The sequence below is a fragment of the Apodemus sylvaticus genome, chromosome 22, assembly GCF_947179515.1.
Source record: "Apodemus sylvaticus chromosome 22, mApoSyl1.1, whole genome shotgun sequence".
Lineage (NCBI taxonomy): Eukaryota > Metazoa > Chordata > Mammalia > Rodentia > Muridae > Apodemus > Apodemus sylvaticus.
This window is the reverse complement of record NC_067493.1, coordinates 31,779,875-31,804,157: the sequence shown is the minus strand read 5'-3', so window position 1 is coordinate 31,804,157 and position 24,283 is coordinate 31,779,875. Positions and strand designations below refer to the sequence as shown.

The window sequence follows — 24,283 nt, the reverse complement described above, 5'->3', positions numbered from 1 at the left end:
CTATGTGGTCTAAGTTGGCTTCAGACTTGTCATCCACAGAGCTAGAGAGCTGTCTCAGCAGTTAAACAGACTGGCTGTTCTTTCAGAGGACAGGAGATCGCAGTCAGCACCCACGTTGGGTAACTCGTGACCTCCTGTAACTCCAGCTCCAAGAGATACAACACCCTGGCCTCTACAGACATTCCCACTCACATGTACAGACAGACACACACACACAAATAATCAAAGTAAATCTAAGAAAAGAAAAGTTTGCCAGGCGGCGGTGGCACACACCTTTAATTCCGGCACTTGGTAGACAGAGGCAGCTGGAGCTCTAAGTTCAAGGCCTGCCTGGTCTACAAAGTGAGTTCTAGGACAGTCAGGATTCACACAGAAAAACCCTGTCTCACAAAGAAAGAGAGAGAGAGAGGCAGAGACAGAGAGACAGAGACAGAGAGACGGACAGACTGAGAGAGATAGAGACAAAGACAGAGAAAGAAAGAAAGAAAGAAAGAAAGAAAGAAAGAAAGAAAGAAAGAAAGAAAGAAAGAAAGAAAGAAAGAGAAAGAAATTCCTTGCATCCCTCTGCTCTCTGGTGTGGACCTTCCTGTCCAGCTATCCTAAACAAAGCTCGCCATCTTCCCCAGCAGCTTTTCCTGCCAGCCTTGCCCCCCCCCCAGGAGCCCCTCATTCTCTCACACCCAACTGTAACAAAGAGAGCAGCTGGGCACGGTCTGTCGCTCATGCCTTTAATTTCAGTATTCAGAAAGCAAAACCATGAGCGTTGCCACGAGTTCAAGGCCAGCCTGCGCTGTGCGGTGAGCTCATGACTCTGAGCAAAGCAAAGCAAAACAAGTGCCTATGAGATGCCGAAGAGACGGAGGCAGGAGGATGGAGGGTTTGAGGCCACCCTAGCCTACACCTTAAAAAAAAATGTGGGCAATGAGCTAAGAAACAAGCCCAAAGCTGGGCAGTGGTGGCACATGCCTTTAATCCCAGCACTCTGGGAGGCAGAGGCAGGTGGATTTCTGAGTTCGAGGCCAGCCTGGTCTACAGAGTGAGTTCCAGGACAGCCAGGGCTGCACAGAGAAACCCTGTCTCAAAAAACCAAACAGAAAAAAAGAAAGAGAGAGAGAGAGGGGGGGGGAAGGAAGGAAGGAAGGAAGGAAGAAAGAAAGAAAGAAAGAAAGAAAGAAAGAAAGAAAGAAAGAAAGAAAGAAAGAAAGAAAGCCCAAAGAAACATTCTGGGACAAATAGGACTTACTGCAAGTCCTTCTCTTCTGTTTAGAAGCTGATCAGATAGTTTACAAGGAAGGCTGGGATGTGCTGTTGCTAGGCATGTATTAATCTAGAATATTATTATTAGAAAAAACGAAGGATCAGTAGGCATCATGGCACCACGTGGCTATAATCCCAGCCTTCAGGAGTTGAAGGACAGCTTGGACCACCAACCCAGCCTGTCTGGGCTAGGGAGGGTAGATTTCAGTAGAAGCTAGCAGTTTGCCTCACTGTCTCTTAAATCCACCACTCAACTTTACACCAACTGCCGTTTCCTTAGTTCCGACTGATTTTCTGGCTCTAGGATGGCCCTTCTCTAACCAACGACTAATTGGCTGCCAGATATCTTTCTTACATGCAAATTGGATCACATAACTTCCCCGTTCCAAATCAAGCAGTTGGGCTTGGAGCAGAGGGGCTGGGCTTGTAGCACAAAGGCAGAGAGCATCCATGTGTACAACGCCCTAGGCTCAATCCTCAATACTGTAAAAGAAACACTGATGCGGTCATTTCTCGTTGCTTCCTTCTGAAAGGCTAAACTTAGCTGCATGACACCTAGCTAGGTCATGGTCATGCCCCTTGCAATCAGTATACCTTCCACCCAGATTTCAACTCTCTCTCTCTCTCTCTCTCTCTCTCTCTCTCTCTCTCTCACACACACACACACACACACACACACAATTGTTTCTTCAGGTCATTTTTCTAGGGCTCCTTTTAAAGACTGCTTCCCTGATCAACACAGTTGCTTGGGGCCCACTGCAGTGCCGGTCCTGTCTCTATTGCCGCCTTTACCAGGCTGAGTGCTTTTGGATTCCCGCCACCTGTGCTGGGCCAAGGACTTCCTGTGTAGCCAAAGCATTTGGATTAATCTGGCAGAAGCCTGGACGAGACCCGGGCCAGCAAGAAACAGACGCTCACACGATGCCAAGTGTAGATAGAGTACCAATCCGCTCAGCAAAACAGCTGCTATCTTGACCAGATCAGCTGTGCCTGTGTGCAAATTCATCACAATTGGGCCTGTGGGCTGTTGACAGGCCGTGGTGAAAGAGGGACTGGGGAGGGCCACAGGAACCTTGGGGTCCAACCACCTTTTCTCAGCTATGTGTATGCAGGCCGGTCTGTATATAAGTTAAATAATGAAGTAGAAACGTACAGTTTCTTGGGAAAGACAGTTGTATTGGATGGTGTTTTGCCGGGGCAAACACAAGAAGGAGGGTTTTTTTTTTTTTTTTCTGAAGCAGCCACAAGTAAAAGGATGGTTTGTTCAAGTAGACACGTGAAGGAACATTTCGCCGAAGTGGACACGGGTGAAAGGCTAAGGCAGACTCGTGAAGGAACATTTTGTTCAAGCAGACACGGGTGCAAGGATGTTCCGCTAAAGCAAACATGAGAAAGGACACATGAGGAAAGATTTTTGCTAACGATACGCACATATTGGTCCCCCTTACATTGCGTATTTGAGCTGCACTTGTGGGGACTCCATAGAGAGAGAGGCACCCGAAAGCTTGTGGGGGTGTGCTGAGGCTTCTTGTCAATGTCAGGGGAGACAGACTCACGGGCTGGACAAGACACCTGCTGAGGCAGGACCCGTGGGGGACACATGACACACGGAGGGAGTACCAAAAGGACTCGTGGACAGTGACGAAGGCCAGGGTCACTAGTTCCAGGGGGATCTTTGGTGAAAGTGTGCTTTGGTTTATTGGGACGGAATGAGGAGGCAGGTAGGTTGTGTCTCCCTAGGGAAGAAATGCTCACACCACCAAGTCATTTCCAAGAGAAGGGTCTGAAGGCCTAGGCCCGACCCTTGGATATCAATACCGTGTTTGAGTTAGCCTGACTGTGGACATGGAATGTGTGTGTGGGGGGGCTTTGGTAGCTTGATTGAATTAATCATTTAACCATCTATCTTCCTGGATGGACATTAAACTCTTGACAGCCTCATCAATATCTATAAGCCATTTTATTCCCAGTGCCCATTAGACACGTACAGAATATTTATGGATGGTTGGCAAGGTGCCTCAGTGCCATCTTGGTAAAAGCACTTGCTGCCAAGCCTGGATAACCTAAGCCCCATCCCTAGGACATAGATTGTGGAAGGAGGGCTGTAGAGATGGCTCAGTGGTTAAGGTCCTAAGTTCAAACCCAGCAACCATGTGGTGGCTCACAACCATCTGTAATGGGATCTGATGCCCTCTTCTGGTGTGTCTGAAGACAGCGATACACCAGACACTCACATATATGAAATAAAGAAATGAAGATCTTAAAAAAAATAATTTAGATTGTGGAAGGAGAAAATTGACCCCTACAAGTTGTTTTGTGCCCTCTCCGGCATATTATGATGCATAGTGTGTGTATCTGTGTGTGTATGAACATACACTTGCATTCGTGTATGAGCACACACACACACAATCAATGTAATTTTAAAAATCAGGGTGGGGGTGAGGCTGGAATGGCCCAGTGGTTAAGAGCACTCACTGCCTGATCTTTCAGAGGATCTGGGTTCAAGTCTCAGCACCACACAGCGGCTCACATCTGTCTGCAACTGCAACTCCTGTGGATACCAGACATACACACAGTGCACAGATATACATGCAGACAAAATACCAATATGCACAAAATAAAATAAAAATACTTCAGAATACAAAAAAATGAAGTTATAATATGAATAAGAAATTGGTACTTTTATCTTTTCTTTTTGTTTGCTTCTTTTTAAAGATTTATTTATTTAATGTGTGTCTGTGAGTTTCTTGCCTACACGTATATAGGTGCATTCCTGGTGCCCAGGGAGGGCAGAAGAAGAGGTCAGATCCCCTGGAACTGGAGTTGTGAATTGTTGTGAGACACATGTGAGTGCTGGGACTTGAACCTGGGTCCTCTACAAGAGCAGTCAGAGCTGTGACACACTGAGCCACGTCTACAGCCTGCTTGCTTTGGGTCTTGAGACAAGATGCTGCTGTATAGCACAGGCTGATCTTGAACTTACAATCGTCCACCCAGTGCTGTGGAGCTTTGGAATTAGAGAGATGCACTACCAATGTCAATTCATTAGTAAGCCGGCTTCGCCTCTGTTGTTGTTACAGAATTATGTTCATAATTAATTTGTTTTAAGCACTAAGTGAATTTATGTTTGAAAAGCAATTATTGAAATGCTGGGCACACTGTCGACATTTTTGTTCACTTCATTGAGAAATCAAGTTGCCAGGGCTGGTGAGATGGCTCAGCGGTTAAGAGCACTGACTTCTCTTCCAAAGGTCCTGAGTTCAAATCCCAGTAACCACATGGTGGCTCACAACCATCTGTAATGGGATCTGATGCCCTCTTCTGGTGTGTCTGAAGACAGCTACAGTGTACTCATATACATGAAATAAATAAATCTTTAAAAACACCTTCCAGACAGGGATCTTTGGTGACTTTTCCAGCCTGGCCTGCCCTTCATTCATAGTCCTTCTTCCAGGCTAAGCTCCTCTTTCCACAGATCCCAGCGATTTTCACGCCTGATGACCTTTCTACCTGCTGCTCTGCGTGGGAGATCTTTCTTCTGGTGCTTACTTTTGGGCCCCTATGCATCTCCGACAGTTCAACTGCAACTTCACTCCCAGAAGCCAGCCTGGATCCCCAAACTCCATTGCACCTCACTTCCTTTCCGTAAGTTTTTGTAATTTTATCTATTTTATGTATATGAGCGGCTCTGTCTTCATGGACACCAGAAGAGAGAATCGGATTCCGTTATGGATGATCGTGAGTCATCATGTGGGTGCTGGGAATTGAACTTAGGACCACTGGGGGTTCAGCCAGTGCACCAAACTGCTGAGCTATTTCTCCAGGCCCCACCCTGACTTTTTTGAATTAAAAAAATTATATTTATTTCTGTGTGTGTGCTTATGTGCACATGTGTGCACGCGCATGATACAGTGTGCATTTGGAGGTCTCAGGACAAGTTGCATGAGTTGGTTCTCTTCTTCCATGAGAGTCCTGGGGATTGAACTCATGCTCATCAGACTTGGCAAGCAGGCTTTTACCACTGAGCCATCCTACCTCACTTTCATGCACAGGTTAGCTCTCTACTACATCAGATTCCTTTAGAGGAAGTGTGTGTTTTATGTGCCCTCCCATGGCTAGTAGTTTGTAATGCCTGCCACTCATTCAGCAGAAAACATTTGTTTGTTTATTTACACACCATCTTGTTATGTAGCCCGGGCTGGCCTTGAACCTACAATCCTCCTGCCATACCCAGTTATTACAGGTGTGTGCTACCATACCCAGCTAAAAGATGGTTCCTGAATTAATGAATGTAGCAATCATGTTTACCCTAACCATGCCTATTATATGCTAGAATCAATTGTCAGGTTTCATGACAAATGAATATTGGCCACAGCTGGCTGGGAAATGAATTGTCTTCTTAGTTAGCTAGATGTACCTTTTTCTGTAGCCAGAGGAAAATTCACTAATTCCAGATCAACTCTAGATTCGTTAACATAGCCATAACAAAATAGGAAAGCCTTTTGTCTGGGGTTGTGACTCAGTGGTAGAGCCCTAGCCTAGAATCCCCCAGGGAGGGGATGGGGGCGTGGCTCAGTGGTAGAGCCCTAGCCTAGAATCCCGCAGGGAGGGGCTGGGGGCGTGGCTCAGTGGTAGAGCCCCTGCCTAGAATCCCACAGGGAGGATTAGACGCTCAGCTGAAGTCTGATTCAATAGTCGAGTACTTGTCTGGATTTCGTCTCCAGCATCAAGAGCAGCAGGGAGAGATACCAGCAAGCCATCACCGGAATCATTCTCTTCCCCAGTTTTCCTTCTCTCGTCACATCTGCGTTTTGAAGCATGAAGAAATACAGGCTGTGCGAGGTGAATCCCGCGGGGGATCTCAGTCACTCCCTCTCTGCCTACCTGTTCCACCTCCCCGTGACACCTGGACCCGATCCTTCCAGGGATCCCGATCTGGACTCCGACGCTCAAGCAAAGCGTCTAGTCAGGCAGCTTAACCCAGCAGTCTTGTCCAGGAACACTGAGGCCTCGTTCACAGAGAATGTATTGGTTACTTTTCTTCCCCCCCCCCCCCACCGCTTTTTTTTTTTTTTCAGATTTTGGTTTTGGTTTTGGTTTTGAAGACAAGATTTCTCTGTGTAGCCTTGCCTGTCCTAGAACTCGCTCTGTAGATCGGGCAGACCTCAAACTACAGAGATCCTTCTGCCTTTGCCACCTGATTCAAGGCAGGCTCTAGCACTGTCCAGCCATATCGGTTACTTGTCCGCTGCTGTGATAGAGAGGTTAGTAGCCAAGGCAGCTTTGAGAAGACTTGCGTTAGGCGTTTGGTACCACACGGTTAGAGGCCATGGTGACTGAAACCCCAAAGCCCTCCTCCCTGAACCACACCTCCTAATCCTCGACAAACATCCATTTACTGAGGAACACGTATCCAAATACACAAATCTCACGGTAGACGCATCACTCAACCCTGCACAGAGAGCATCTGGTAAGTAGACAGATTTTCAGAAGTGCATGGCTGTCACAATCCCCTCTCTCTTCTAGTGCCACCTCTGGTAGTACATGGAAGTGTCTCCAGTGCACACATGCATTCAATGTACCTCTGTACACACAATACACACATACACGAGCACACATAAACACATATGTGTGCACGGACACATGAGTCACGCAGAATCTCTTGACCACCCCAGGCTATCAAAGCCATTCCTCAACCTTTACTGTCAAAATTGATATGTCAGGGGTGCCGGGGACCCACAAGAGCCTAGGGTCCTTTCAGAAAATGGACTTTGTGCATGTGTGGTGTCCTGTGTATATTCACTCAAGTGTTCAGCTGCACGTGCGTGTGTGTGTGTGTGTGTGTGTGTGTGTGTGCACGAGCGTGCATATCAAGGATAGAGCTCATTATCAAGTGTCTTTCCCAGCTATCCCTTACCTTATTTTTTGAGACAGGGTCTCTCACTGAACCCAGAGCACAGGGATTCAGCGTGGCAGGCCAGCCAGCCGCAGGGATCCTCCTATGCCGACCTCCCCCACCATGCGGTTACAAGCTGCCACACTTGGACTTTTACACGAGAGCCTGGGGTCCAAACGCAGGTCCTCGTGCTTTACCAACTGGGCCATCTCCTCGACATCTCTCCTCCCTGTGTTAGTTTTTGAGACACGGTTGCTCTAAGTCCTATTACTATCCTGCCATCGCCTTCAAAATGCTGGAAAGCCGGTATTTGCCACTACACTTAGCAAAGAACAGGACTTAATAGTGATTGACTTAGCCGGGCAGTGGTGGCGCACGCCTTTAATCCCAGCACTTGAGAGGCAGAGGCAGGTGGACTTCTGAGTTCGAGGCCAGCCTGGTCTACAGTGTGAGTTCCAGGGCTGGGGGACACAGAGGCTACACAGAGAAACCCTGTCTCAAAAGACACAGGAAGAGATGGAGAGAGATACTCCTCCGGCCCCTCAGTCTTCCCATCTCCCCATCTCTGTGATTACATTTAGACTGAAAGCAGTAGACTCTGGCTCAGGAGTCTGAGGATGGACAGCTCTGGGTGAGGAGAGACCTCTCCCTCACTTGCGTGAAAATATAAATAAATAAAAATAAAAAAACACCAAGAAACCAGGGTCCAGTGCCATCAGAAGGTCCCATCCCATCCGTTCCCTTGAAGAGTCTTCATCTCCATCTCTTTCCTCTTTTCTCTGTCTTTGGCCAGTCTCCAGAGTCCCTGCAATTGGACCCTCGCCTCCTCCCAACCTCAGAATGAAGAGGCGGCTGTCCCTTTAAAGCAGCGGCCCCCAGCCGGGTTATTGTCTCGCTTCATAACCAATCGGCCGCGCCGTTGGGGGCGGGGATCCAGTGTTCTGATTGGCCGCCGCCGCGCCCCGCCCCGCCCGGCGATCCCGGGAGCTGTCCGGACGCCTCGGTGCTGATCCCGCCGCCGCCCACGAGCCGCGAGCAGCGTAGAGAGGGCACTATGAGCGGGGGCGTCTACGGCGGAGGTGAGCCGGCCTGGGGCACCGGGCTCTCGGCCTGGTCTACAACCCTGCATCCCGAACCCGCGCGTCCCAAGCCCTGAGCATCCCTGGGCCTGTCACCTCCGTACTGCATCAGGTCCAGTCTGAGGTTTGGGTCTCCCACTACTTCTGCTTTCCATTCCTTTGGGGTTCCCAAGCGTGCACCCTCCCGGGCCCTGGACCTTTTTTTTTCCTGCCAGGCCGCTAGGCAAGAGGGAAGTCTGGTGGCTTTGACCCTCCACTTCCAGAACGCCCTGAAGTCCAGGTGGATCTCCCACCCACTCCCGGCTGAAGTTCAAACTGTGGCTAGACCCCCAGACTCCTCTCCAAGCTATTTAGGGGGACAGTTTGGGAGAGGTCTCCTCACAAGCCTGTCTCCTTGCACAGATGAGGTGGGGGCGCTCGTCTTTGACATTGGCTCCTTCTCAGTCCGAGCTGGGTACGCTGGGGAGGACTGCCCCAAGGTGAGCCTTCCAGTCCCCTCCCCAAATCCCAGGGGTTCGGACACCCTCTGCCAGGCGGGTCAGCCTATGAACAAATGTGCACAGGTCAATCCGAGTAGCTCACCTGAGTGGGGACAGGGGAAGAACCCCGGGGGGGGGGGCGCTGAGGGCCTTGAGTGCATTCAGACAAGGGATTAGAAGGGACGATCCCGCTGGGCAGGGTAGTGCATTTCTTTAATCCCATTACTCCGGAGGCAGAGACATGCAGATCTCTGTAAGTTCAAATCCAGCCTGGTCTACAGAGACAGTTCCGGGCCAGCCAGAGGTTCGCAGTGAGAGCCTGTCTCCCAAAAAAGAGGGAATAATCTAGCTCCCGACTCATGTTCCTTATAACCAGGCTGACTTCCCCACCACTGTGGGGCTGCTGGCCGCAGAAGAGGGGGGCGGGCTGGAGCTGGAGGGGGAGAAAGAGAAGAAAGGGAAGATTTTCCACATCGACACCAATGCCCTGCACGTGCCTCGGGATGGAGCGGAGGTCATGTCGCCCCTCAAGAATGGCATGAGTAAGGGACCCTCCACCCACTACTTTCTAAAACAGACCGGGGAACCCTATCCCCAACGTGTGGATGCAGACCTCTGTACCCACAGAGCCTTGCTTGCTGATGCCCAAGACCCAAGTATCTCACTGTTCCCTCCGGCTGCTGGGATTTCAGAGCAGTTCCCCTAGAATCCTGCAACTTAAGGGAGGGGGTGCTTGTAAGCGGAAGTCGGCCTCACCTACCTCTAGACTTGGCCTCCCTCCTTCCTTTACTTCCTGTCTCTGACCCTTGCCTTCCTTCCCACCTCCCCATCTATGGATCCACGCTGGTCCTCTGTCCCTAGTTGAGGACTGGGAGTGCTTCCGAGCCATCCTGGATCATACATACAGCAAACATGTCAAGTCCGAGCCAAACCTGCACCCAGTACTCATGTCGGAGGCTCCGGTGAGTGCCTCATCTAGACCCACCGTCCAGCCCTGGGTCCCTGGAGACACATCCTTTCCCCCATCACCTCTAATGTGGAGTCACCACTCTCTGTCACTTCACCTCCCTTTCCAGATTCGTCCTGCTCACGCTGTCATCTCCTACCACACCCCTTCCTCCCCGAGGTGCCCTCCATTCTGTTTCCTCTTGTCCAGCTCCACTCCATTGCCCTGCGTTGTCCACACGCAGTTACGTGTGGTCCGTGTTATACATATATATATGCATATTACCAATGTAGCTAAGTTGGGAGAGCTCTTGCCCGGCGTGCAGAAGGCTCTGGGTTCAAGCCTCACTACTGAAGGGAGGGGGAGCTACAGTTGCAATCCTAGTACTCAGGAGGTAGAAGCAGAAGGATCAGCAGTTTAAATCAATCTTCAACTACGGAATGAGTTCTAGAACAGCCAGGACTACATAGAGAGACCACGTCTCCGAAGAAAGCTGACTTTTGCTTTCTCAGCAGCACAGTTAGGGGTGGGACTTTCCTGGATCGTTTCATGCTAGGATTGCAATATATGTTTTGTTTGCCTGTTTTATTATGTTTGTTTGTTTGTTTGTTTATGTGTGCACACACACATATGGCAAGGGACAAATTGTAGGAGTCAGTTCTCTCCTTCCCACTGTGGGTTCTGAGATTCAACTCAGGTGGTCAGGCTTGGCGGCAAGTGTCTTCACCTGCTGAGTTCTCTTACCAGCCCCATTTGTCTGTTTCTGAGACAAGATCTCCCTGTACAGCTCATGCTGGCCTCAGACTTGAGATCCTCCTGAGCGCCTCGCTGACTGGTGGATGCCACCAGGACCCGCCCGTCCATATCTCCTAACACCACGCTTGAATTACTGCACGGATTTTAAAATGTTGTTTTTAAAATTGTATTACCTGTATGTGTATAGCCAGCTTGTCTGTACACGCATCATATATGTGCAGTGCCCATGGAGAGCAGAAGAGGACGTCAGATCCCAGGGATCTAGAGTTAGGGGCAGTTGTAAGCCACCCATTGTGGGTGCTGGAAACTGAACTCAGGTTCTCACTGAGAGCAAAGAGAGCTCTTAACCACTGAGCCATCTCTCCAGCCCCTTTCTGTGTTTTGTTTTGTTTTGTTGTTTGATTTTTTTTTTTGAGACAGGGTTTCTTTGTGTAGCCGTGGATGTCCTGAAATTAGCTTTGTAGACCAGGCTGGCCTTGAACTCACAGAGATCTGCCTGCCTCTGCCTCCTGAGTGCTTGGATCAAAGGCATGCGCCATCTACCTAGCCCTATGCATTTTAAAAATTACATTTTTTTTTGGTGTGTATATGTATGTGTGTGTGTGTGTGTGTATGTGTGTGTGCATGTGTGTGTGTGCGCGTGTGTATGTGTATGCATGTGTGCATATGTGCATGCATGTGTGTGTGTGTGCGCGCGCGCGCGTGCGCATATGTGTGTGTGTGGAGATTAGAGGACAGCTTGCGACAGTCCTTACCCTCCTTCCAGAACGTAGGTCCCAAGGACTGGACTCCGGTTGTCAGGCTGAACCATCTTGTTGGCTCTTGCCTTTGGTTTATTTTATGCATTATGCAGTAGATTCTACTATGAAAGATAAATATTTAGCTCTTCCTCACCCCACCAGGCAGTATTATAAATGTTTCTCATTTTTCCACCTTTAAGTACAGTCATATTTTTTACAAAGAAAGAAAGGAAGAAAGAAAGAATTCCAAGTTTAGACTCGCATATATTTTGCAGGTTAATAAGAGCTGCGTCAGGCAATAAACTGTGGTTACTTTTTCATGCTATGCAAGTTTTGCCTTCCCCAGATCTAAGAATTGTTGTAATTTTCATGTTTACATTATTTTCTATTTAGCAATGTAACCCTAAGTTACCCATCAGATAGCTATGCATTTTCTCAAAATGCTAATTCCATGATACATTCGACTAATTTAGTCTTATTGAAGAAATCTCTCTGGGAGCCCACTGACACATTCTACTTTGGTTTAAGTTTAAGAAATAAGCTGGGTGGTGGTGGTGGTGGTGGTGGTGGTGGCGGCGGCGGCGGCAGCGCACACCTGTAATCCCAGCACTCTGGGAGGCAGAGGCAGGCAGATTTCTGAGTTCCAGGCCAGCCTGGTCTACAGAATGAGTTAAAAAAAAAACAAACAAAAAAAAAAAAAAAAAAAACAAGTTTAGGAAATAGCTGTTATGTTTCCTTCAGCACCACTAAGAGTCTCTTGTTTTTCTTCTGAGAAAAGTGCTTTAGTTACTTGATTCGATTCCCTTTCTTTTCTTTTCTTTTTCATTTTCATTTTCATTTTTTGTTTTTTTGGCTTTTTTTTTTTTCCGAGACAGGGTTTCTCTGTGTAATCCTGGAACTCACTCTGTAGATCAGGCTGACCTCAAACTCAGAAATCCACCTGCCTCTGCCTCCCAAGTGCTGGGATTAAAGGCGCACCGCCTGGCTTCTTTTCTTTTCTTTTTTCAAAAGAGATTTATTCGTTTATTTATTTATTTACTTATTTATTATGTATACAGTGTTCTGCCTGCATGTATGACTGCAGGCCAGAGAGGGCACCAGATCTCATTACAGATGGTTGTGGGCCACCATGTGGTTGCTGGGATTTGAACTCAGGACCTCTGGAAGAGCAGCCGGTGCTCTTAACCACTGAGTCAGCTCTGCAGACCCCGACTCCTTTTCTTGATTCGCTCCTTTGTTTTCATGGAGCAGAGCCTTCAGTAATCACCTCTGGTCATAGGAAGTATTTCTTCTGAGACGCTGAATTGATAATTTAGCTAGGTATCATACTCCGGGTTACAAAACATTTTTCCTCAGATCTTGTAAGCATTTCCTTCCATTGCCCTTGGACATCTATTGATGTTCAGTATCAATTGATGTTGATATTGAGAAGTCTAGAACCATCTTACTGGTTTTTTCTACTGAAAGTATTTAAAAATTTCACTCCATCCCAAGTGGGTTTTTTTTGTTTTTTTGTTTTTGGATTTGGGTTTATTTTTGTTTTTGTTCCCCCCCCCCCAGACAGGGTATCTCTGTGTAGTCCTGCCTGTCCTGGAACTCACTCTTGTAGACCAGGCTGGCCTTGGACTCAGAAATCCACTTGCCTCTGCCTCCCAAGTCCTGGGATTATAGGCATGCGCCACCACTGCCAGGCTCATCCCAAGTGTTTTACAACTTCTCCAACAACAACTGCTGTTGGCACATTTCATTAATTGTTCTGGAAACCTTTGTCTTTCAATTAAGTGAAAAAAAATTACATCATTTTCTTACCTATGTCTATCTGTGTTTCTTGTTTCTGTCTCTGTGTGTTTTTTTATTTCTGCATGCGTGTGTCTGTGCTTCTTATTTCTGTGTCAGTCTGTGTTTCTTATATTTCTGTGTGTGTCTGTTTCTTACTTCTGTGTGTGTCTGTGTTTCTTATTTCTGTGTGTCTGTGACCAAGGGCCATGTGGATATCAGAGGACAGGCTGGTCTCTAGCTCACAAATATCCACCTACCTCTGCCTCCCACGTGCTGGGATTAAGGGGTACCCCCTCCACTTCCTGGTTCTCCCTTCTTTTTAAATGCCTGGAGTCTAAAAAGTGTCTGAAGGCTATTTTTATTTTCATGGGGGAAGCTGGGGGACAGAAATTAGAGCAGTAAGAATCCTAGGCAGAAGCTCGATCACCGAGACACATCCCCACAAATGTTCTTTTTTTGAGCATCTTGCTCTTGTTGCGCAGGTCCAATATCACATTCCTTGACTAAAGATATCCACTAGTTTGTGGTTAGCACTCTTCCTTCTCCCACACTGTTTCTCCTGCCATATCTTGTGAGCATCCATCTTATTTTAGAGACTTTTAGACTGCAAGAAGGTTGCCTGCTTTTATTTAAAAGTGGTGTATTTAGAAGGGTTGGTGAGAAGCCTCATGGAAGGTGTGTGGGGCCTGCTGACTGCGTCCTCTGCTATGGGATTATTTGAGGAGGAGGTCTTGAGGGAAATCTCTACTTTAGCATCTTTAGGAAAATATTTAGTTGAATTGAAATTTTTAGTTTTTTAAAACTATTTTATGAATGAGTACTTTGTTTCCACATATATATGTGCACCACATGCATGCCTGGTGTCCTCAGAGGTCAGAAGAAGGTGTCAGATGCCCTGGGAATGGAGATACAGATGGTTTGGGGCTGCCTCTAGAGTGTTAGGAATCAAACCCAGATCCTCTGCTAGAGCAACAGGTGCCTCTATGTGCTGAGCTAACTCTCCAGCCCAATCAATTTTAATTGAATTAATTGATTGTTTCAATTTTTAAATTTTTTTTATTTTGTAAGATTTATCTATATTGCTTTTGGATTTTTAAATTTTTTTTTTATTTGGTCTATACAGAGACAGGGTTTCTCTGTGTAGCCCTGGCTGTCCTGGAACTCACTCTGTAGACCAGGCTGGCCTCGAACTCAGAAATCTGCCTGCCTCTGCCTTCCAGTGGGATTACAGATGTGCGCTGCCGCCACCACCACCCGGCTATCTATATTATTTTTAAATTATGTGTATGCAAGTGTGTCTCTGTGCAAGTTCCCACGCGGGTCAGAAGATGTCAAATCCCCTGAAGCAGGAGTTAGAGCTGGTCCTGAACTGTCTTCCGTGACCACTGAGAACCAAACCCGGGTCATCTGCAAGAGCAGGAAGTTCTCAATGTTTAATGTGGCTTCACATATCTCTACCCTGGAGAGTTTTCTGATTCACAGCCCCCCACCCCTTTGGAGCCCAGTGAAGACATGGGGCAGGAAGGCTTCAAAAACCCAGGGTGCCACTCAGTTCTCAGTATCACGTGTCCTTGCCACCTGTGGCAAGGGTCCTGCCACAAGTCGGGGAGCCTGAGTGGCCCACAGCCCAAGGTCACGGAGTCTGACAAACAGCTCAGGGACCTATTACTGAAGTCGTTTACTGTGTGATCTGGAACTCATCCCAGAACCTGCTTTAGGCTCAAAGTCACTATCCTCCTGCCTCAGCTTCCTCTGTGCTGGGATTGCAAGTATGTACCACTACCCTGGCTGCAATCTGTCCCTCTACTAAAGGACACTTTGTGTCAGTATTCTTGTGGGCATTGGAGACAGAAGCAAAGGCATGTCCCCCATCATGGATGGAGTTGCCTGAGATATTGCACCTGTGTTCAGTCACTTAGCCTATTTTTATGTTATCTACCAGCTCAATATACTTATCCAGCCCCTCATTTTCTGTCATGTTTCAATAATATTCCCCTTCAAAGACATACCACAGGTTCTGTGTCCAGCTGTCCATTCATGTATCCATTCACCAGCTGTCATGGACAGTTATGGACCAAGACTTCCTCTAGTACTTGTTTTTATTTTTCAAAAAGATTCTTTATCTTATGTGTATGAGCACGTAGCATGCATGCGCGCGCGCGTGTGTGTGTGTGTGTGTGTGTGTGTGTATGTGCACCATGTGTGTGCTTGGTGCCTGGGGATGCCAGATGAGAACATAGGATACTCACAGATCACTATGACCCACCATGTGGGTGCTGAGAACTATTCCTGGGTCCTCTGCAAGAGGCACTGAGCCTTCTCTCCAGCCCCTTGTTCTCATTTCTTTTGGGTGCGTAGCCAGGACTGGAACCAGAGTCCTGTAGAACTTCTCTACTATATATTTTGGGAAGCCAGCGACTACATTCCGCAACGACTTCAGCCACTTTTACAGTCCGACCAGGAATGGCAGGATCCTGATTTCTCAGCATCACATTGCTTTCTGGCGTTTACGGGAGGGACGTCTATTGGTTTACTGTGTATCTGTGTGGATACCTGCATGCCATGGGGCACATGCAGAGGTCAGAGGACAGCCTGCAGGGATTGATTCTCTCCACCCCTCCTGTGGGTCCCGGGAATTGAACTCAGACCGTCAGGCTTGGCAGCAGGCACTTTAAGCCACAGAGCCATCGCACCAGCCCCGCCTTCCAGGTTTTTAACCATCAACATTGTCTATGTAGGTGTGAAGTAGGACCTCATTACACTTTTAATTTGCATTTCTCCAGTGACTAATGATGCTAGATTTGCATTTCCCCAGTGGCACATCTTTTTTGTGTGCTTGCTGGCTTTTGTAGGTTTCTGTCTTTTAAAAATGTCTCTGTTTTTGCTGGGACCTTGAGAGGGGAAAAAATAGATATTTGTATTCAGTCTCTCTTGTTGTTTTTTGTTTGTTCGTTTTTGTTTTGTTTTTGTTTTTGTTTTACCCAGAAAGCATCTTCCCTTGCATCCCAGCATCTGAGATAACTAGGAAGAGTGAGGGTGAAGGATGAACTGGTAACTCAGGAGAGACTGAGGTGCGTAGTGCATAGGAAAGAGCCCCGAGCCAGGCATGGAAGGGTGCTGAGGCTAGATTCAGCTCTGTCGAGAACCAGAACCGTGCGGCACCAGGGCTGTAGCTCAGCACACAAAATGCTGCTGCTTCCACTTCTGGCCTGCCTGGAATCCCAGTATTCGGGAGATGTAGGCAAACGGATCAGAAGTTCAAGAATACTCTCAACTAAGTATCAAGTTCAAGGCTACCCTGGGATACAAAGGAGCTTTTCTCGGGGAAAAAAAAAAAAAGCAGGGACCAGAGGGGTGGCTCAGTTGGTAAAGTGTTTGCCACCCAAAGCATGAGGACTTGAGCACTGGGGACAAGAGAATTCCCTGGGGGCTTCTAACAAAGCTGAATGAGCTCCAAGTTCACCAGGAGACTTTATCTCACAAAATAAGTTGGAGAGTAGCTTAAGGAGACACTTGGTCTCAAGTGCTGGCCTCCCTCAGACAGACAGACAGACAGACAGACCGACTGACTCCCTCTTCCTCTCCTTCTCTCTCTCCCCGCCCCCCCCCCCACAATAACCAAAGAAATAAATGGGAAAATGACTTTCTTAATTAGGCAGGATGGTGTGTGCCTGTTACCCCAACACTTGAAAGACTATGGCAGAAAGATCAACAATTTGAAGCAAGTTTGGGCTGCTCTGGGGTCAAAATAAAGTATCAAATATAATAGGGCTGAGGACACAGGTCAGTGGTAGTGTGCTTGTCTTATATGCACCAGGCCTCAGGTTTTCTCCCCGGTGTGCGAAAATCAAATCAAAGTGAGTTTCTTATAGTTCTGACATTGTACAGCTGTATGTGAACCAAGGGCCCTGACTGTTTCTAGTCTTAGTTATGTGTATGTATATATATATATATATATATATATATATATATGTATATATATATATATATGCATGCATGTATGTATGTATTATGTATATATGCTGCTTACATGTATGTAAAGTGTATGTGAATGTGTGTATGGGAATGATTGTATCTGTGTGCACATTTGTGTCTGTGAAACCATGTATCTGTATACATACATACATGTGCAGTGTGTGTATAGGAATGTCTATATGTGTTCATTCCTAAGCGTGTATTTGTTGTGGAGTATGGATGAACACGTGTGCACACACGCATGCATGCTAACTGGCATGTGGCTGGGCCTCCATCCGGACTCCTCTCCTCCTGTGAACTCCTTCTCACAGTGGAATACTCGGGCCAAGCGGGAGAAGCTGACGGAGCTGATGTTCGAGCAGTACAACATTCCTGCCTTCTTCTTATGCAAGACGGCCGTGCTCACAGCGTATCCTGCGACTTGGGCAGTTCTGCTGGGTGGAGGGCTAGGGTGGGGTGTGTGCTGAGCTGGGTGGGGCTGGGCCCGATTCCCTGGAGATTAGTATCTTGGGTGGGAAGAACCCTCTTAGCACTTCACTAGTGTAGAAGGCCCCATAGGCTGAGGCTCGGGGATTGCAGTTCTGTGGCCGTTCCCTAGTGTGCCCAGTTTATGGGTCAATCTCGGCAGGCAGAGTGTGCCAACTGGGCATTAGAGACTGGCTGGGTCTGGACCGAACCAGAAGGGACATGTGACGGACAAGTTTCTTCCCAAATGGCCAATTTTGGCCATTGTCTTTTTTCAGAGTCAGTGATACACTGAAGTCTGTGCTAGGTATTACAGGGGACTCCAATTCAAGGAGTCCACAGGATACAAGACCACACCCTGGAACCCCAGCACTAAAGGGGTTATTCAAGGCCTGGGCTGGATTGAATAATTGAATATATATAATGAATTGTATATCATTATATATAGTGAATATTATACATAGTGAGTATTATATATAATGCACATATGTAATGAACGTCATATATACTGAAAGTTCGGGGGCTGGAGCAAGAGCTCAGCAGTTAAGCATGCTTGCTGCTCTTGGAGAGGAATTGGGTTTGACCCCCAGCACCCACACAGGACAGCTCAGCACTGAAAGCAACTGCACACAAATATGAGGACCAGAGTTTGGATCCTTAGACACCCACATATATGCCCAGAGGCTCAGGAGCCAGCAAGACATATTAGAGAGCTCTGCATTTAACTGAGTGCACTTCCTCGAATGAATAAGTTGGAAGAGTGATCAGGAATGAGTCTTGATATCAACCTTGGGTCTCTGCACACACACACAAACACACATACACACATACACACACATACACACAAATACACACTTATACATACACACACATACACATACAAATACACACATATACACACATACACATGCACAAACACACGCACACATACACACACATGCATACACAAATATATACACACACATACACATACATACATGCATATAAATACAGACATACACATACATCATACTTATACATACACATACAAATACACACATATACACATACACATACAAATACACGTATACATACACAAACACATGCACACACATACATATACATATACACAAAATACATATACACATACACAGACACACACATACACACACACATACACAAACTTTCTCACACATCACACATAGAAACACTCTCATACATAAACCCTCACATGTAAACAAACACACACACACAGAGACAAGCCCCAACATATGCAAAAATTAAAAAAAAAAAACCCAAAGGTTCTACTTGCACCCTGGGATGACTGTCACCTCGAGAGAACTGAGGACCAAGGCCAGACCCAGGTCCCCACTCCCCCACTGGCTGCTGCTGTTTCTTTGACTGAGCCATCCCATGACAGCTTTGCAAATGGACGCTCCACAGGCCTGGTGCTGGACAGTGGGGCCACCCACACTACAGCCATCCCAGTCCATGACGGCTACGTTCTACAGCAAGGTAGGGCCTTACCAGGGGCCTGGGGGGCCTTGGGGAGCCTTGGCTCTGAGACCGATTCTTTTTCCAGGCATTGTCAAGTCCCCCCTGGCTGGGGACTTCATCTCCATGCAGTGCCGGGAGCTCTTCCAGGAGATGGCCATTGACATCATCCCCCCCTACATGATAGCAGCCAAGGTAGGGCCCGTGGGGTGCCCACGTGTGCCGTCCACCAGATCCTCATTATCCAGACATGGGGACAGGCTTCAGGTCATGGCTGAGATCAGATGTGTGAGGACCAGATGTGGGGAGGCACATCTGTAGTCCTAGCACTTGACAGGTGGGGGCAGGAGGGTCGGGAGTTCAAGGCCAGCCTTGGGAACAGTGAGCTGGAGGCTAGCCTGAGCTACACATGCCATTCTCTCTCAAAACAAAACAAAAAGCAAACAACAAAAACAACAACAACAACAAAAACCCCAGCGACTAGGGATGTGTCTCAGTTAGCAAGCTCTTGGCAAGCAAGGAGTCTTGAGTTGAGATTCCCAGCATCATGTAAACCTTGGCCTGCCTGGATGACTTAAATTCTATTTAAAACCAAATCAAACCCAAAACAAACAAAAGCCCAAAGAAACAAAAACCCAAGTTCAGGTCCTTCCTCTGTTGAGGAAGAGCCGTGGAAACCCAGAGTATCATATGGGGGGGGGGGAGGGAGGGAAGGAGAGAGAAACTAAATTGAACTAGCTGTCCTCCAAGTCTTTGCTTTGCTGAAGAACACCACACCAGGTTTAATCAGGCAGGAATGGAACCCAGGGCCTCCTGAATGCTGGGCAAGTGCTCTACCCACTGAGCCACATCGCCAGGCTCTGGTTCAGGCCCTTCTGACCACATTTGCAGTGTAGGTTTCACATAGCGGGACAGCCTCTCACTGTCTTCACCTCCCTGTCAGGGAAGGGTGACAAGCCACTCTATCTCCTGGGAGACAGCAGAATCTCAGGCTGCTCAGCCGCAGAGCTGGCTGAGTGCTAGGGAGGCAGGCGTGCCAATGGGGTTGGGCGAACACCAGCTGGGAAGGAGTCTCAAAGGCTGTGTCCTCCCTCACAGGAGCCTGTGCGCGAGGGAGCACCCCCAAACTGGAAGAAGAAGGAGAAGCTCCCCCAAGTTTCCAAGTCCTGGCATAACTACATGTGTAACGTGAGGCTGTAGCCGAAAGCAGTTCCCCTGCTCTCTTCCCACCCCTGCCAGCCCCTGGCCCCTTGCTATAACCAGGGAGGGGAGGGGATGACTGTGGAAGGATTGGGGTTGGAGGTTGGGGCTCTCAATGGAGACAGAGGGCAGCCAGACCTCACCCTCCCTGCTTCTCAGGAGGTGATTCAGGACTTCCAGGCTTCAGTACTGCAGGTGTCGGATTCCCCTTATGACGAACAGTGAGTTGAACTGAGCGGGGGGGGGGGGGGGGGGGGGCGGGGAGGGAGGGGAAGGGGGAGGATTGACTGACACTGGGGATACCACAGCTCCTGTAATGTCAGTACTCAGGAAGGCTGGGGTTCAAAAGGATGGGGAGTCTCAGGTCAGCCTGGCCTACATAGCAGAACCCTCTCTCAAAAAATGTGTGTGTGTGTGTGTGTGTGTGTGTGTGTGTGTGTGTGTGTAGAGGCACTGGGAATATAGGTTAGCTTGCCTGTATGTATAAAACTCTAGGTTCAGTCTCACATCTATGGGGGGCACCATAGTAGAAGCCTGAAAACCAGCACTTGGGAGTTGGAGAGTTCAAGAGCAGCTTCTGCCACTTATTGGGTTGGAGGCAAGCTTAGATTACATGAGACCCCCGCCCATGTCAAAAAAACAAAGATCGGGGGCACAGAACCGGGGTTCATGGGAACCTCTAGAGCCCCCACCTGGCACTCCACCACACAGAACCTTGCTGCTTTCTTGGCCAGGGTAGCTGCACAGATGCCCACCGTGCATTATGAAATGCCCAATGGCTACAACACAGACTACGGCGCTGAGCGACTGCGAATCCCCGAGGGCCTGTTTGATCCCTCTAATGTCAAGGTTTGGCTCGATGCTGGGGACTGCTTGGGGGTGGGGTTGGCTGGAGTCTTGGATCCGGGGGTGGAGTTGGAGGAGTCTGGGAAAGATGACAGGAGCCTGGAGGAGAGCGAGGGAGAAGCCCCAAGTCCGTATCACCTTTGTCCACAGGGCCTGTCCGGAAACACCATGCTGGGAGTGGGTCACGTGGTCACCACCAGCATCGGCATGTGTGACATTGACATTCGTCCGGTGAGGCCAGACCCGGAGGCTTGGTAGAGGGACCTAGGGCTAACATGGAGAAAGAAAAGAGCTCTGTCCATGGGCTGACCCTTCTCCCTGCTCTCAGGGTCTCTACGGCAGTGTCATTGTCACCGGCGGCAACACTCTGCTTCAAGGGTTCACAGACAGACTTAACCGGGAGCTTTCCCAGAAGACCCCACCGGTAAGAGCTCCAACACACACAGACACTCAGGCCACCCAGATTCCAGGCCTGGCTTAGCTCTCTGAACCCCAGATGTCTCCTGGTTCCCCTGACGGAAATGCTCGCGCCTCCCTGCCCGTCCGTGTCTTCCTCCTGTCTCCTGAGCCTTACCCCTCCCTGGAATCTAGATGTCCACCCCCTCAGCCCCTCTTGTCTTCCCCAGAGCATGCGTCTCAAACTCATCGCCAGCAACAGCACCATGGAACGCAAGTTCAGCCCCTGGATTGGAGGCTCCATCTTGGCCTCACTGGTGAGACAGGAGAGCATGACAGACCCTAACAGCGGCCCATTTCTATTCAACAAGCACCTAGGCAGGCATGCCTGTAATCCCAGGACTAGAGAGGCTGAGGCATGAGGCTCTCAAATTCAAGGCTAGCCTGGCCTACATAGCAAGACCCTGCTGCCAGAGAACAAACTGAGGTGCCATTCCTCAGGCAACAGAAGTAGAAACCTCGTTTTTCTGAGACAGGGTCTCTGTTCTGGAAGTCACAGGGTCTCTGTTCTGGAAGTCACAGGGTCGCCCAGGCTGGCTATTCGGTAAACTCCAAGCCTTGTGTCTCAGCGTCCCTCCCGCTGGGATTAAGGACAGCTTTTTTACATGGGTTCTGGAGACTGAACTAAGGTCCTAGCCTTGTACGGCAAGCACTTTACTTACCCAACCTCAGCCCTTAAAAAAAAGATGCCTTTGGAGCAAGTGCAGCCAATGAGTGCTCTCCGAAGACTGGGAACTTCCTCGGGAGAAAGGTGGGCAAGGATAAGGTTGGTTATGGCAAGGCAGCCATGGTCATCACGAGTAGAGGGGACATCCTGGAATTTGGGATGGAAGAGTGGTCCAGTGGCAAGGGGCGTGTCATGAGTCTTCCCCGTGCTATGACCTGGGATCAAGGGGATGGTGCAGAGGCGGCTAAGATGGAGCCTGTGAGCCCCAGGGATGTGCTTATCGCCGTCTCTAGAGATGGGGTTCAAGGTGCGTACCCCATTATGCCCACATGGTGTGTGGGGGATGCAATTCATGTTCTCAACTACATAGAATTCATGACCAACCCGTGGTTACATGAGAGCCTGCCGAAAGAAAGAGGGGGGCTGGGGGAAGGGAACAGAAGGGGGGAGAAAAAAGAAGGGAAGAGGGAGGGAGAGGAGGGGGAGGGGAAGGGAGGGGAAAGAAGGGAAGGGCAAAGGAGGGGAGGGGAAGGGAGGGGAAGGAGGAGGGGGAGAGGAGGGTAAAGAAGGGGGCAAAGAAGGGGAGGGGAGGGGAAAGGAGGGGAAGAGAGGAGAGGGGAGAGGAGGGGAAAGAAGAGGAGGGGTGGGGAGGGGAGGGGAGGAGAGGGGAAGGGAGGGGAGAGGAGGGGAGGGGAGAGGAAGGGAAAGAAGGGGAGGGGAGGAGAGGGGAGGGGAGAAAACCAAAGGAGGGTGGGTCTGGGCAAAGCCTGATGATCTCCGTCATGGAATCACAGGGGTTGAGGGTCAAGGATATTCAGGGGAAGGAACTATGACACAGCTGGGTATCTGAGTCGGCAGCAAGGGCTGGAGAGTGACAGGGACAAGTGAGGTCACCCAGGATGGCTGCTCTGTGAGCCAGGAACACCAGCCTTCACGCGAAGGCCCCCGACAGAACTCCTCAGAGCCGCAGGGGTGGGCAGTGGGGAGGTGGCAGGAGCCGGCTGCGGTCGGAAGTGTAAGTCCAGCTACTCTGGATGCAGAGGCGGGAAGATCTCAAGGTCAAGGTCAGCCTGGACCACCTGGCGAGAGAGGCCCTTTGTCAAAATATAAGGCAAGGAAATACAAGGGCTGCCAAGATGGCTCAGTGGGTAAAGCACTTGTGCACAAGGCATGAGGATCCGAGTTCGGATCCCCGGAACCCACATAAAACGTGTAAAGAGAACATTTGTCTGTAATCTCAGCACTCTTATTACAAAATGGGAGGAGATAGGAGATGCTCCAGAAGCTGACAGCCCACTAGCCTCTGTAGAGAGTGACAAACCCGTATGGTCTGGTAAATCCTGCTCTTTGTCCTCCGTGTGTGCATGCTAGCTCAATCATCACGTGCAAACACAGGCACAAATGCATACGCAAAAAAAAAAAAAAAAAACCATTTTTAATCCCAAGGAAGGGGATGGAGGCGTGGCTCAGTTGTAGAGCCCCTGCTTAGAATACTCCAATGAGGGGCTGGGGGCGTGGCTCAGTGGTAGAGCCCCTGCCTAGAATACGCCAATGATGGGCTGGGGGCGTGGCTCAGTGGTAGACCCCCCTGCCTAGAATCCCCCAGGAAGGGGCTGGGGCGTGGCTCAGTGGTAGAGCCCCTGCCTAGAATCCCCCAGGAAGGGGCTGGGGGTGTGGCTCAGTGGTAGAGCCCCTGCCTAGAATACCCCAGGGAGGGGCTGGGAATGTAGCTCTGTATTAGATCAGCCTAAAATCTCCCGGGGGTTGGGAACGATACAGGAGAAATGCATGAAGGCAGGTAGGAGGAAGGGGTGTGGTGGTGTGGAGGGGTGCGGGGTGACACCTGACAGCTTATGTTGCCCTTCTCTCAGGGCACGTTCCAGCAGATGTGGATCTCCAAGCAGGAATACGAGGAGGGCGGGAAGCAGTGCGTGGAGCGGAAGTGCCCCTGAAGTTGTCCCCTACCTCAAATACCCACCCACCCCATCCACGGCGATGTAGGGAAATGCCAGAGGGGCGCTCTACCAGCCACAAACCCAAAAGCGCTGAACCCTCCATTTCCCATTGCCCTCTTCTCTCTTACCCACTTCTTCTTAGACTGTGATGTTCTTGAGTTGAAAGAAATAAGAAAAAAAAAAAAAGAACTTTTATGAAAATAAAAAAAGTGTTTGATTTCCTTGGGTGTGGGTAATGGGGCGCGGGGGTCTGCTGAGATGCCAGAGAGAGACACACACCTACATTCATCCAATTCTGGGACACGGATTTCTTA

General features: G+C 49.1%; 1 protein-coding gene across 1 annotated transcript; it reads left to right on the top strand.

The window, feature by feature from the left end:
* Nucleotides 1–8,207: 8,207 nt before the first annotated feature.
* Nucleotides 8,208–23,966, top strand: Actl6b (actin like 6B). The gene is made up of 14 exons (XM_052168524.1): nt 8,208–8,232; nt 8,635–8,711; nt 9,088–9,253; nt 9,573–9,673; nt 17,219–17,316; nt 18,772–18,866; nt 18,934–19,040; nt 19,944–20,033; nt 20,205–20,266; nt 20,780–20,894; nt 21,042–21,122; nt 21,220–21,315; nt 21,518–21,604; nt 23,886–23,966. Exons 1-14 carry the CDS (start codon nt 8,208–8,210, stop codon nt 23,964–23,966), a joined length of 1,281 nt encoding a protein of 426 aa, XP_052024484.1.
* The last annotated feature ends 317 nt before the right edge of the window (nt 23,967–24,283 follow it).